This window comes from Glandiceps talaboti, chromosome 3 (genome assembly GCF_964340395.1).
Source record: "Glandiceps talaboti chromosome 3, keGlaTala1.1, whole genome shotgun sequence".
Taxonomy (NCBI): domain Eukaryota; kingdom Metazoa; phylum Hemichordata; class Enteropneusta; family Spengelidae; genus Glandiceps; species Glandiceps talaboti.
This window is the reverse complement of record NC_135551.1, coordinates 19,823,503-19,837,928: the sequence shown is the minus strand read 5'-3', so window position 1 is coordinate 19,837,928 and position 14,426 is coordinate 19,823,503. Positions and strand designations below refer to the sequence as shown.

General features: G+C 33.8%; 2 protein-coding genes across 2 annotated transcripts in view; one reads left to right on the top strand and one right to left on the bottom strand.

Annotated features, from left to right (window-relative positions):
- Window positions 1–6,311, bottom strand: part of LOC144432796 (macoilin-like) — a 55,206-nt gene extending 48,895 nt beyond the window's left edge. Inside the window, exon 1 of the mRNA XM_078121076.1 lies at window positions 6,134–6,311. Within this exon, the coding sequence (XP_077977202.1) occupies window positions 6,134–6,213 (80 nt within the window). The 5' untranslated portion in view covers window positions 6,214–6,311. The remainder of the gene's footprint in view (window positions 1–6,133) is intronic.
- A 707-nt stretch (window positions 6,312–7,018) lies between these two features.
- LOC144453904 (polycomb protein EED-like) overlaps window positions 7,019–14,426 on the top strand; it is a 16,599-nt gene continuing 9,191 nt past the window's right edge. Inside the window, exons 1-5 of the mRNA XM_078145256.1 lie at window positions 7,019–7,117; window positions 7,890–8,201; window positions 8,681–8,806; window positions 12,250–12,331; window positions 14,417–14,426. The exon at window positions 14,417–14,426 is cut by the window's right edge and continues 82 nt beyond it. Coding sequence (XP_078001382.1) covers window positions 7,022–7,117; window positions 7,890–8,201; window positions 8,681–8,806; window positions 12,250–12,331; window positions 14,417–14,426 — 626 coding nt within the window. The 5' untranslated portion in view covers window positions 7,019–7,021. The remainder of the gene's footprint in view (window positions 7,118–7,889; window positions 8,202–8,680; window positions 8,807–12,249; window positions 12,332–14,416) is intronic.

Genomic DNA, 14,426 nt, shown 5'->3' with positions numbered 1-14,426 from the left:
ATACAATTTTAGTGTGGGTCATCTATGACCCATCACTTCCAAAATTGTGGGTCATGTCGAAAAAATGTGTGTCAAATAACCCAAAAACCCCCTTTGGCTGCAACACTGATTTGTGTACTTTTTTTTATTTCTTTACTCTCCTCTTTTGATTGTTTTTGTATGACTGTATAAAGGCCTCATTGCTTTATATTGCTATATATACAAATGCAGTCATTTGCTTTGGTTGGAACGTCAGTGTCATGTGATACATGTACATGTTGTGGAGTCATGATGGGTGAATGGTTAGCGTGACCGGCTTGGAATCTACAGGTTGCAGGTTCGAGCAGTGTCGCTGCCTTGCTGTTTGTTTCTGAGTGGCTAAAGTCCTTGGGTAAGATTTCAACCAAAACTGTGCCTCAGTCAACCCAGCTGTATAATTGGGGACCTGGTAGGATGTACGTTGCAATGTGAAGGCTTTAATCATATGCGCTTAAATGGCTGCAATGGATTGTATGCTCCCCGGGGAGTTGAGGAAGACTAAAGGGCCGTTGTGCTGTTCTGATCCGACCCTGGGGTAATAATTGTAAAGCACTTTGAGCACAGCATAGGAAAGCGCTATATAAGAACCCAACATTATTATCATCATTATATTATTATTACAAGAATGTAGGCACTAACATGGGGTGGTCCTACAAATTATAAATATACATGTTGGTACTAAAAAAAGTGTGTTGTTACTTATCTTTGGATGAAAAGTTGTATTGCTCCTGTATGTTCATGTCAATACTGGAGCAAAATTGTTACTTTTTTTGTTGAAAATTTACATTAATGTGATATTGCTAGTGGGGTGCTCCTATACATGTGTTATTAATATCAATATAGGTGCAAAGAAGTATGTTGTTTTGGTGAGAAAGTCAGTATCATGTTAATACAGGTAGTATAAGGTATTCTCTTACATATCACTATAAGTGTAACTGAATATGCTACAACGGAAATCATAAACCCTGAAACAAAACGTCGTCTGGCTCAACAAAAATCGCATTGACATTGCTACATTCTATCGGCTGGCTAGACAAAAATCTTACCAAACAGCATTTTGTCAATTGTCTGGCGTGACAAACATCTTTACTGATATTGTTACACTTTCTTTGCGTGAGCTACCATTATCTTAGGAGATCAATGCCAAATTCATATGTCACTGCCTGGTAAACCTAAGGTCTGGCGATATTTTTGAGATAGTCAATTGACTAAAATGTATCAATTGTAGTTCAGTTCTTGTCTTGCCAGATGATAACATGTGGAAATATTAATTAGATTTTTGTTCAGCCAGACAGGAACATTTACAACAGCAAAGAGATATTTTGTCTGGCCAGACAAAAGCTGTGGCAATGTTAGTGAGATTTTTGTCAAACCAGGCGACATTTTGTTTCAGGGTTTGTGATTTCCGTTGTATGACGTGTCCATGGCATAACAAAACAAGCACTGTATAGATGTCTACAGTTTTGGTATTAGTTATTATAGGATGCAATATTAAACGAAGTATTGTTATAACTTATATAATCATTAACTTACAAAATTACGACAGTTGTTGAACCTGCTACTGGCATTGTGGCTTGTTGAGAGCAAACTTATGCAAAAGTCTTATCTAAGAACCTGTTGAAATGATACACATTTAATATCATAATGACATTTATGAAAATTTATGCACATTTCCGTATAATTTTCTCAAATAGCTGCATCCATATCATTACCATTTGTTAATTATCAACTCTAATTTTAATCAGTTAATTAATACTTAAGATTCTACCACTCTATAGTTTGTTTGTATACATGTAGACAAACAATATACTCAGACATCAAATGTGAGTTTCACATAAGTAGTAAAACTGATAAGCTGGATTTTGGGTTTCATTCACATTGCATTTTGTACCTTAGTATAGTCTTAACCAGTGATTGACAGGAGATTAACTTGATCAGTAGCCAAAAAGGAACTGGCCATATCTTTTGTAACCTTTATTTGTATTTGACTCAGTGTAGTAGGAACAGTTATCATTTGCATTTAACTGGTCTTGTTTTTACAGTTGCCTTATGGCAGAATATATGTTTACAACTCATCCTGATAAAATATGCATACATAGACTGGATATCAATTCATCATTAGAAAACTGACTCCACACTATAAACATGTACAAAAGTCACTGTGCTAGACAACATATGCTTTCTTTTTACAAAACTGATGACTCTTGGTACCCATGCATGTCCAGTGTTCTCCAAGAGAGGTTTTAACAAACGATCGTTCACACCTTTTCTGAAGTAAAGTGACACCGTTGATAACGTGTTTCCCCTCTGATGTCTATGATTACATTAATTACACGGCAATCGTGATGTTGTAGACTTTCGACTTGTATCCTTCAACATTGTCAAAGGAGCATAAAAGACTCATATACCTTTTGATAATGTGGTGATTTTGTGTCCAATCATTAGTTTTGTATTCAAATTTACTCTGAAAACACTTTAGTTGGCCATCGTATATCGCGAAGTTTGATCAGGGTGACTTAATACAAAATTCCAACACAGCGGAAAATGACGTCACAAACTCTCAATTTTTTGAAGTCTCTACAATAAAGTAGAGTAAGTCTCACGTATCACAAGATTTTGGACAGATGCGACACCATATACAGGTATACACAAACTTTTAATGATTTTTAAGTCTACTCGTCACATTTAGTTTGAAATAATTGTAGCTTTCCTTACAAAATTAATCAATATTGATATGTAAATCATATGAATAAATTACTCAAATAAGTCACCCTGCTTTGAAAATAATCCATGGGAACACTGATGTCCATGCCATGTCTCTACTTGTTGCTTTGTCTGATCAGGAATAATTGTAAAATGACATAATTTATGGGAGTTTATTTCAAACTTTACAAACTGCTGGTTGCTGATCACAATTGATTAGACAAATACGAAAAAAAAAATGCCATTCACTAAAATTCAAATGTTTCAAATATCTTATCATTTCATGTTGTACAAATTCAAATGTTTCAAATACCTTATCATTTCATGTTGTACAAATAAATGCATGTAATATCATCAGTTATTATTATTATTATGATTACTATCATCATTGTTATTGAAGCTAAGGTCTTGAAAACTTATTACTGTGTAGTAAAAAAAACGTATAAACCTTTTTATATGCTTTTATTGTTTTAGCTATTAATAGAAAAAAACTGCTATTTACACCCAGGAATTATAATTTGGCACACAATCCATTTAACACACATTGTGACTCTCTACTTGTATGTGGACATTTTTGTTGGATAACAGACTATGATACAAGAAACACATATGAAAACTGACGTCTAGACAACACATAAATGTATCTCACAACCATGGAGTTTTTTCTGAAGTAAATCCGTTACAACAGGTTACAACTTTCTTTTTCGTACGTACTCAATCAATCATTGGTATACACTTCTCAAAACAAATCACATGCATGAAAACAAGTTTCTTTTCAAGCCCATTATTTTTTCACTTCCTTTTCTTACACAATAGATGGGGTGAACGCTTGACTACTTTCACAGAAAGACATAACAATTGAGAGAATACTGAGTCTGCCTATTATGCCAAAAGAGATTTACAGTTCTACAATAGGGTTGTTCATCTAATATATGTGACTTAATGTCTACCCCTACATGTAGTACACACACCATGTACAGTGCCAGTGGAAAAAACACCAAGTCAAATAAATTGTTCATTAAACAGACTTGCTGTTATCATATTGAACAAACTAAAACTAAAATCACAACAGTATGTGTCACTCTTCAAGGAAATACATGATGAGCAGAGTTCATAACATGTCAATAACCTACTAAATATGGTCACAAGGCTGGATTCAAATGTGCGATATTATATGCAAATTGCATATTGAACTTGTTACCATTTCCATTCAAATTACAAGTACTTCTTAATATTTGCATACATCACTTGAAATCATTACAGTGTATTGTTAAATTTCATGGGGTGAACATGCCAAGTGACTTGAATTTCACTTTCGAGTACAGTTCAATGGATAGGGTCAGGAACAACACACAACAGAGATCTCACACAAACATGTCACAAGCAGTGTGATGGGGCTCTCCACCAAAATCATACTTTAAAATATATGGGACATTGGTATTTTTCTTGTCAGTTCTACCAGATTTTCCTACCACATGTATGTTACTAGGATTCATAACACTTAACAAAAACACTGCATTTGTATGACAAAAGAAGTAAATTGTAGGTGAATTATACAAAATCTGGATCATCAGTCAATTTTTGAGTGTTACTGTACTGATACACAATGGGTCAATGCACACTCTTCTGTCTGCACCTTTGGAAAAGGTCATACCATACCAATATTGACAAAATATTACAACAAGGTCAGTTGTACATGTAGTTGACATTAAATGCCATTAAATTAAAATCCTTTCCAGGGTAATCATGCATATCTTGGCTTTCAATAGATTATATCTCCTTCAAATACCACTTTTTATAACTATTATCACAAGCATTACCACAATATGCCTCAGTCAACACCATTACTAGATTACAAAGACTGTCCATAGCCTAAAGTCTCAAGAATGACAAATTGTGACATGTATACGATTAATTAATCAATTCACTAGGCTCTGTTAGATTTTTGTAAGTACACACAGATTGGTGACAACTTTCAAAGGTCACTAGCTGAGAGCCTGAATGGTTGGCGTTCCTTTCCCGAAAAAAACACACAAAATTTTAATCTCGAAATTAAACCCAATAGTCTTGTTATTATTTGATTTCAGACTGTTTTAACTTGAACTAAAATGGTAAGAATAGAGACTATGATTCATCAAGTGAAATAAATTCATCATAAATGAATAAACACAGACCTATAGCATGTCAGCTGCATCCCTTTCCAAGTTCAGAGTACTGAAACACTAGAATGATCAAACCCCAACCTAAAACAGCCTAGGGCTTACAATAGATGGAATATTAACTTCTAAATTTATGTCTGCATGCATTATAAATATATTATGAGGTCAAAGTCATACATTAAATATATATACAAGTGCACCTTGAAGTTTCATTCAAAAACTCCACAAATTAAGAAAATAATTTTCTTCACCTCATTACTGCAATTAGCTAGTTAGACAAATAGTTATTTCAATTGATCTTAAGTACTCTAATCAGTCCATTTTATTTGTTCAACAGAGATAGACTCTATCACAGAGCAAACAATAGAAAATTGGATTTGGGCTATTGATCAGAATAACCTTTCTCTTTAGAATTGTATTTAAATGGAGATTTTAGATAGATCCTTGTTTAATTTATTACAAAACCCTATTCACACTTGCCATGAATGACATGGAAAATGGTTTTCTCATCACAAAGGAAATTAATGAGCTATAGTGGTACTTCAAAACGGAGTTTCACTTGTAGGATTTTTTGTGCTGTATCATCCAACATAAAAGATTGAAAATTCTACACACATATGGACACTATATGTATAGCCACTCGTGTAAGCCGGGTAATTGAAAACTATAGCCTCCGTTAAAATAACTACATGTACTCAATAATCGAGTAACGGATTTCAATAGCGAGACTTAACTTCACCAAAACGCCATTAATCCATAATATACATATTCATTGTGCACATTCAACGAAAACAAAAACAAACTTCCCATTTCTACTTTCTATTTAGACGTTTCCTCACAGCTCATCGAAAAACGTACGTGAGGCCTCTAGCAGGATATTTCATCATGATGGCGTGAAGTTACGAAATAATTGTCACAAAATACATCATAAAAATGTTGCACAAAGCGAACTTAGCGCGGCGTGTGTTTCGATTATTCACGTAAGACATGCTTGCATTTTGACAGTATTAGGGTCAGACGCAGCAGTGTGAACGTATGCCTTCAGATTACTTGAACGTGTTGTGTGCTAGCATTCAAAACGTTCAAATAACTGCGAGAACGTTTATCAGAAAGACCAAATTTACATATTTAGCTATTTAATATATGGTGTATGATTGTTTTATCGAGTAATATCGAGGGAAATCCCTCTGAAATATGACTCAGTCACCGAGACAGCTCCCATCTGATGTGGAAACATTCTCTCACGAACGTACCTGCCATAGATGCCTTCTGTGATCTTATTTCGCTTTAGCGGGCGTCTGAGTTTGCCACATTCGGCATTTCGCCTCTTCATATTCCCCAGATTTGCCGACCAGTTGCGAAAATTTGACCAAAATCTGGAAGATCTACACCGTAAATAAATAGTACGATAATGGTTTCTGTGTAGCCCTATTCTCGTTTTGTCTGCCTTCAACGAGCCTCTTTGCGCATGCGTGTATGGGTATTTACGTCATGCAAGAATATCGTACGACCTGTGTGGTTGGACAATCTAAGTTTCTACGTTTGAAAAGAATAATCGTTCATAACAGCTTAAAAAGTGTCTCCCATTAAAGGTATTCCTCGCATTTAAAAAATACGATTTCTATGACTGTTCGTCTACTTGACAAATAGAACGGCGAATAAATGATATTTGTTTTTGGTAAATGATTTAAAAGTTGAGCGATGAGAACATCCAATCAGCGTTCATCTACTATTCTGAAAAAGTAACTTCCGATATCATATTTTCGCCACAAGTTTTAATAATTTCGATGCGTTTTCCGACAAAGGGGTGAAGAGGGCGTCAAACGTTGTCTTAAAACAACCATTTAAAGTCTAGATTTATTACAGATATATAACTGTTGTCCTCTATATTATCCACAATCCTTCACATGCTTCTGCAAATTTGATATTGTCGCAAAACAGTAACGTGACCAGAAATTTACCTTAGCGAAACAAAGCTATATTCCTCAAACATTCATGCCCTATACGAAATATAAAATTGATAATCACCAAACTGTTTTATGGTGTGAATTGTGTTATGTGTGCACTTGATACGTTTTTGTACCAATATTATTGTTTGTCGACAGTTGACATACCCTTTTACGGTCTCGCGGGAATCCAACATGTCAGACGCAGAGGACGGTAGTGTTTGTCTGCCTTCAAAGAAGGCAAAGTTAACGGAAAATGGCTTGCCGAATGATTTGTCGGGTGACGAGAATGTAAGTTTATAGGATGAAGTTTATAAAAGTCTTTGAGATCTTATGCGAAGTAATTCGTGTAATAGTGTTAGATACCAAACGCTAACTGGGGCTTTGTCACGTGTCAATAGCCAACGTTTGTTATGAAGCAACCGGGGCTGGCGAGAGTGATCAAGCATTGTTGACCATGGACATTCTAGATTGTGGGGTGACATTATAGATGTCTGGAGAGCTCACTCCAATGTATTCCATGAGATGACATGCAATATAAGTACAATGCAGTGCAGAATCGGGTGGTGATTCAATGTCAATGGAATATCCATCCAATAGTGAATATGAATCGGCAAGAAACACAAAATTGTCATTAATTAACTACAATAGTACAAAAGAACTACAGCACTAAAAACATAATTACAAGAAAGTAACTAACTCTCCTGAAAACATATTTCTGTTCTCCCATAAATCTTTGATATATTTCTTTGTTATAGATAACACATACATACATACATACTCACAATGTATATGTAAACCCCCCCCCCCTCCTCACAATGTCTTTCTTTATTTCCCATAAATAGTTACTTTAAAAAAAAAAAGAACTTACAATCTGAAATTTAAATTTTCAAAGTGAAATGTGTTGGTGCTTGATATTGAATGCTTTAAACTCGGTTTAAATGAATATAAAAATATTGGGGAATAACACCTAAGTGTCACATATCAGAGTTTTACTGTATATCTATATTTTTTGTTTGATAACTTGATGAACAAAATACATGTTGTTATTGTCATATACCAGGATATAGAGGAAGCCAGGAGTACAGCAAGTACCTCAACCCTGGATGAAACCAACTCACGGTCAGACACCCCAACAACTTTGGGCAGGAAATTTTCCAGGGGAAAATGGAAGAGCAAGAAATGTAAACTTCTGTATAAGTGTGTAAATTATGTGAAAGAAGATCACGGACAGCCATTGTTTGGTGTTCAGTTTAATCACAACTGTCAGGAAGGGGATCCACAAATATTTGCAACTGTTGGTAGTAATAGAGTTACTATTTATGAAATCAAAGAAGGAGGGATCAAGTTATTACAAAGTTATTGTGATCCTGATGTATCCTTTGTGATTACATGTACTATTTGTACATGATTAGAGATTTCATTACTATGTATGTGACATGGATCATATTTCTTTTATTTTTGTTGTATGTATGTATGTACGTATGTATGTACTTAGTATGTATGTATGTATGTATGTATGTATGTATGTATGTATGTATGTATGTATGTATGTGTGTGTGTGTGTGTGTGTGTGTGTATGTGTACATATGTATGTATGTGTGTACATGTGTGTTATGTATACTGTTTGTGTGTGTTGTTTGTTTATGTGGGGTGGATGGGATCTGGTAAAACTTGCACAGATTTCCTCATGGTATACTTTAAATATAATTTAGTGGAAAACCTGAAAAAAAAATACATTTGGAATTCAGGAAAATGTGACCTTTTTAACAAAAACACAACCTGAATTGAAAGTTAAAAAATAGTCAGGGAAAATTTGTGGTTTTTGTTTGTTCCTTAGCAGTATTTTGACAGACAGATGAAAATTTCTACACATGTGCTTGGACAATAGATGACAATACAGGATCTCCTATATTAGCTGTGGCTGGATCTAGGGGAATTATCCGACTTGTTAGTCCCATCAGTTTACAGTGTGTAAAGGTAAGATGTATGAGATGTATTCACATTTAGTCACTACCATCTGTAAAGGTAAGATATATGAGATGTATTCACATTTAGTCACTACTATCTGTAAAGGTAAAATGTATGAGGTGTATTCACATTTAGTCACTACTATCTGTAAAGGTAAAATGTATGAGGTGTATTCACATTTAGTCACTACTATCTGTAAAGGTAAGATATATGAGATGTATTCACATTTAGTCACTACTATCTGTAAAGGTAAGATAAATGAGATGTATTCACATTTAGTCACTACTATCTGTAAAGGTAAGATATATGATGTGTATTCACATTTAGTCACTACTATCTGTAAAGGTAAGATATATGAGATGTATTCACATTTAGTCACTACAATCTGTAAAGGTAAGATAAATGAGATGTATTCACGTTTAGTCACTACTATCTGTAAAGGTAAGATATATGAGATGTATTCACGTTTAGTCACTACTATCTGTAAAGGTAAGATAAATGAGATGTATTCACGTTTAGTCACTACCATCTTAAAGGTAAGATAAATGAGATGTATTCACGTTTAGTCACTACTATCTGTAAAGGTAAGATATATGAGGTGTATTCACATTTAGTCACTACCATCTGTAAAGGTAAGATATATGAGGTGTATTCACATTTAGTCACTACTATCTGTAAAGGTAAAATGTATGAGGTGTATTCACATTTAGTCACTACCATCTGTAAAGGTAAGATATATGATGTGTATTCACATTTAGTCACTACTATCTGTAAAGGTAAGATATATGAGATGTATTCACATTTAGTCACTACAATCTGTAAAGGTAAGATATATGAGATGTATTCACGTTTAGTCACTACTATCTGTAAAGGTAAGATATATGAGGTGTATTCACATTTAGTCACTACTATCTGTAAAGGTAAGATATATGAGGTGTATTCACATTTAGTCACTACCATCTGTAAAGGTAAGATATATGAGATGTATTCACGTTTAGTCACTACTATCTGTAAAGGTAAGATATATGAGGTGTATTCACATTTAGTCACTACAATCTGTAAAGGTAAGATATATGAGGTGTATTCACATTTAGTCACTACTATCTGTAAAGGTAAGATATATGAGGTGTATTCACATTTAGTCACTACCATCTGTAAAGGTAAGATATATGAGATGTATTCACATTTAGTCACTACAATCTGTAAAGGTAAGATATATGAGGTGTATTCACATTTAGTCACTACTATCTGTAAAGGTAAGATATATGAGGTGTATTCACATTTAGTCACTACCATCTGTAAAGGTAAGATATATGAGATGTATTCACGTTTAGTCACTACTATCTGTAAAGGTAAGATATATGAGATGTATTCACGTTTAGTCACTACCATCTGTAAAGGTAAGATATATGAGGTGTATTCACATTTAGTCACTACTATCTGTAAAGGTAAGATGTATGAGATGTATTCACGTTTAGTCACTACTATCTGTAAAGGTAAGATATATGATGTGTATTCACGTTTAGTCACTACCATCTGTAAAGGTAAGATATATGAGATGTATTCACATTTAGTCACTACAATCTGTAAAGGTAAGATATATGATGTGTATTCACATTTAGTCACTACTATCTGTAAAGGTAAGATATATGAGGTGTATTCACATTTAGTCACTACTATCTGTAAAGGTAAGATATATGAGATGTATTCACGTTTAGTCACTACTATCTGTAAAGGTAAGATGTATGAGATGTATTCACATTTAGTCACTACTATCTGTAAAGGTAAGATATATGAGGTGTATTCACATTTAGTCACTACTATCTGTAAAGGTAAGATGTATGAGGTGTATTCACGTTTAGTCACTACTATCTGTAAAGGTAAGATATATGAGGTGTATTCACGTTTAGTCACTACTATCTGTAAAGGTAAGATATATGAGGTGTATTCACATTTAGTCACTACTATCTGTAAAGGTAAGATGTATGAGATGTATTCACGTTTAGTCACTACCATCTGTAAAGGTAAGATATATGAGATGTATTCACATTTAGTTACTACTATCTGTAAAGGTAAGATATATGAGGTGTATTCACGTTTAGTCACTACAATCTGTAAAGGTAAGATGTATGAGATGTATTCACATTTAGTCACTACAATCTGTAAAGGTAAGATGTATGAGATGTATTCACATTTAGTCACTACTATCTGTAAAGGTAAGATGTATGAGATGTATTCACATTTAGTTACTACTATCTGTAAAGGTAAGATATATGAGATGTATTCACATTTAGTCACTACAATCTGTAAAGGTAAGATATATGAGGTGTATTCACATTTAGTCACTACTATCTGTAAAGGTAAGATATATGAGATGTATTCACATTTAGTCACTACTATCTTTAAACTTACAACACAACCCTAACGTCCTTCCCCCCCCCCCCCCCCCCCCCCCCCCCCCCGACTTGTTCAAGTCTTCAGGCTGTTTTCATTTTTTATTGGAAATCCAAATAAAATATTTCTAAGTTATAATATTATTAAACAGTCGGTGTATATTCCGTAGGGACTACTAGTAACTGGCAAATCATTTCGAAAAAAAGTTAAGAACATTTTCCCTTAAAAACTAAAAATTAATATTAAAAAAAGACATTTGAATAATACAACATTTAAAGAAAAGTTTTTTCCCCCAAAGAACTGGTGCCAGTCTAACCCCCCCCCCCCCCTATCTAATACTATCTTAAAACTAAAACCTGCCCAAAACAGTTTAAAAAATTGTTACCTTCATTATAACGCACACCAATTAGTTTATGTACACTAATTTTGCACTTAAACTCACCCTAAAACAGTTATTAGTACATCGTCCATTTTCACAAATGTCACAAGCCAAGTTACATAATAATACCCATCAGTCAATGTATTGTGTTAATGCTATACTTTGTATTAATGTGTCTAAAAAGTTACATTATTTGTCGGATGCATTCAGCTGCTGGTAAAAAAAAAATGTTTAGGAATACAGTTAGGCATAATAAAAAAAATTGTGTGGTTCTGATTACACTCAATTTTAGAATAGTTGTGGAAGGTAGATTTTTTATTTTATTATTTTTATAAAAATGTTTTTCATTTGTGGGTGTCTAGTTCAGGTAGTTGTGTTTTCCATTGTTTTCCATATGGTCTCTGTATTATTCATTTCTTCCCATCAGATGTACGGCCATTACAGATTTGATGAACAATTTTTTATGTATATTTAAAGTTGATGGCAGTTTCCGCATCCACTATTTCTTGCAAGACTTCACTATTTTCCCAATTTTGTAAAAAATAATTATCGAATATGTTTTTTAAAAAAATGTTTAGGGTGGGTAGTAAAATACTAGGTGGGGTCGGGTAACCGTAACCGCACAATTATTTTCATTAGGCCTTACTATCATGATACATAATTATTGTTATATTTCCAGCACTATGTAGGCCATGGAAATGCTGTCAATGAACTGAAATTCCATCCACATGACCAGAACTTGTTACTTTCAGTCAGTAAAGGTAAGTGAAAAAGACAATTTGAAATCTGTGAAATAAATTATTTTAATATTTTGATATTTTAGAAATACAGTAAAAGATGTACATGATAACATTGTTATATTTCAAGTTTGTAAACAGATAAATATTACAAAACAATATAACAAGGTATAGGTGTTTTTGGTTGTCTGTATTAGTCTTGTGGTTTATTTGTACTTTGTTTTGTAATGTATTCCTTTTTCCTTTTTTTAAAATAAGCAAAAAATTAAAATAAAACAAAAAACAAACAAAACAAAAAAATAACAAATCATGCACAAAATTCAAGTGAATGTTATTGACAAGAATAAAGCCAATCTCTTCATCACTGAACATTTGGCTATCATTGCCACTTTTGGTTTACTTTCAACAAAATTAGCTTTTCAGAAAAGTCCTTTTTCTATTTGGGAAACATGAATGAATGAAATCTACATATTTAGGCAAACAAAAATTTGTTTGGTATCAGTTACCTGATCCCACTTAGTTTCTCACTGCCGACTCTAAACTTTTTTTTACGTATTTGAGAAAAATAATCAAATCGCGAAAATTGTGAAGTCTCGCAAGAAATAGTGGATGCAGAAACTGACATCAACTTAAAAGACAATATAAAACTGTTCTTCCAATCTGTAATGGCTGTACATCTGATGGAAAGAAACCAATAACACAGAGACCATATGGAAAACATAACTACTTAAATTAAACACTCGCACATAAACAAAATTCTACCTACCCAACCTATTCTGAAATTGAGCGTTATTTGAGCCACACAATTTTTTTGCCTTATTTGTTTGTACATCAGCATTGTCATAGTATACATAGCAAGGCCAGTGTATACGTCTAATGTAACCTTCAGTTGAAACTACTTATCTCAGTATAAAAGTGGTCAGAGGTGTTCACACCATTATAGACATCAGTGGTGAACGATTTCACCAGGCAGGATCTACTTGACACTCATTAGACAGGTTGTTATATATTTGATGAGTAGCTGTTGCCATGATTACTATAACCTTGGAGATCTCCATGGAGACTGACATATTACCAGATAGAACTCCTTACTACATCTCTGGGTGATAAAGTATTTACTAATCTATATTAAAGGATGTAAATTATTATATTTCATGTAGCATTGCTAAAATATTGTGATGCATAAAAGTGAAAATGTCACGTTTAAAACTTGCCAGATACTGTTTTTGTACTTGTAGCATAAGACATGAAATTGGGTAACATTATGCCTTGTATTTAATAACCACTCTCTAGGGATGTAAATAATTATTAAATTTGTATGGCATTGAGAAAATCTTGTGACGTGTTCAAATCAGAATGTTATGTTTTGAAGTCAGGTACAAAATTTATTATAATGTTGGGTTCTTATATAGCGCTTTCCCACACCGTGCTCAAAGCGCTTTACAATTATTACCCCTGGCTCAGATCAGAACAGCACAACGGCCCTTTAGTCTTCCTCAACTCCCTGGGGAGCATACAATCCATTGCAGCCATTTAAGCGCATAGGATTAAAGCCTTCACATCGCAACTTACTTCCTACCGGGTCCCCAGTTATACAGCTGGGTTGATTGAGGCACAGTCGTGGTTCAAATCTTGCCCAAGGACTTTAGCCACTCAGAAACAAACAGCAGGCAGCGATGGGGCTCGAACCTGCAACCTGTAGATTCCAAGCCAGTCACGCTAACCATTCACCCATCATGACTCCATTACTCTTTTTAACTCTGATCAAAGACGCATACTTATAGCACTGACAACTTTCATAAAATCAGCACTGATCAATAGGAAAGACATTCTACAGAGTTAAAAAGAAATACATTTCATTTATCTAACTTTAAGTTTATACTTTCATATAAACTTTATTTCTGTTATTTTGTTAACTATTATTACTCTAGTTTATTGATCATGTGATGTGATGTTTATATGATGTGATGTTTAAATGATGTGATGTGATCTGATGTGATGTGATGTGACGTGATGTTATGTGATGTGATGTGATGTGATGTGATGTGATGTGATGTGATAATAATATGCCAGATCTAACAATAAACATTGACATTTGATGTATTTCAGATCATGCACT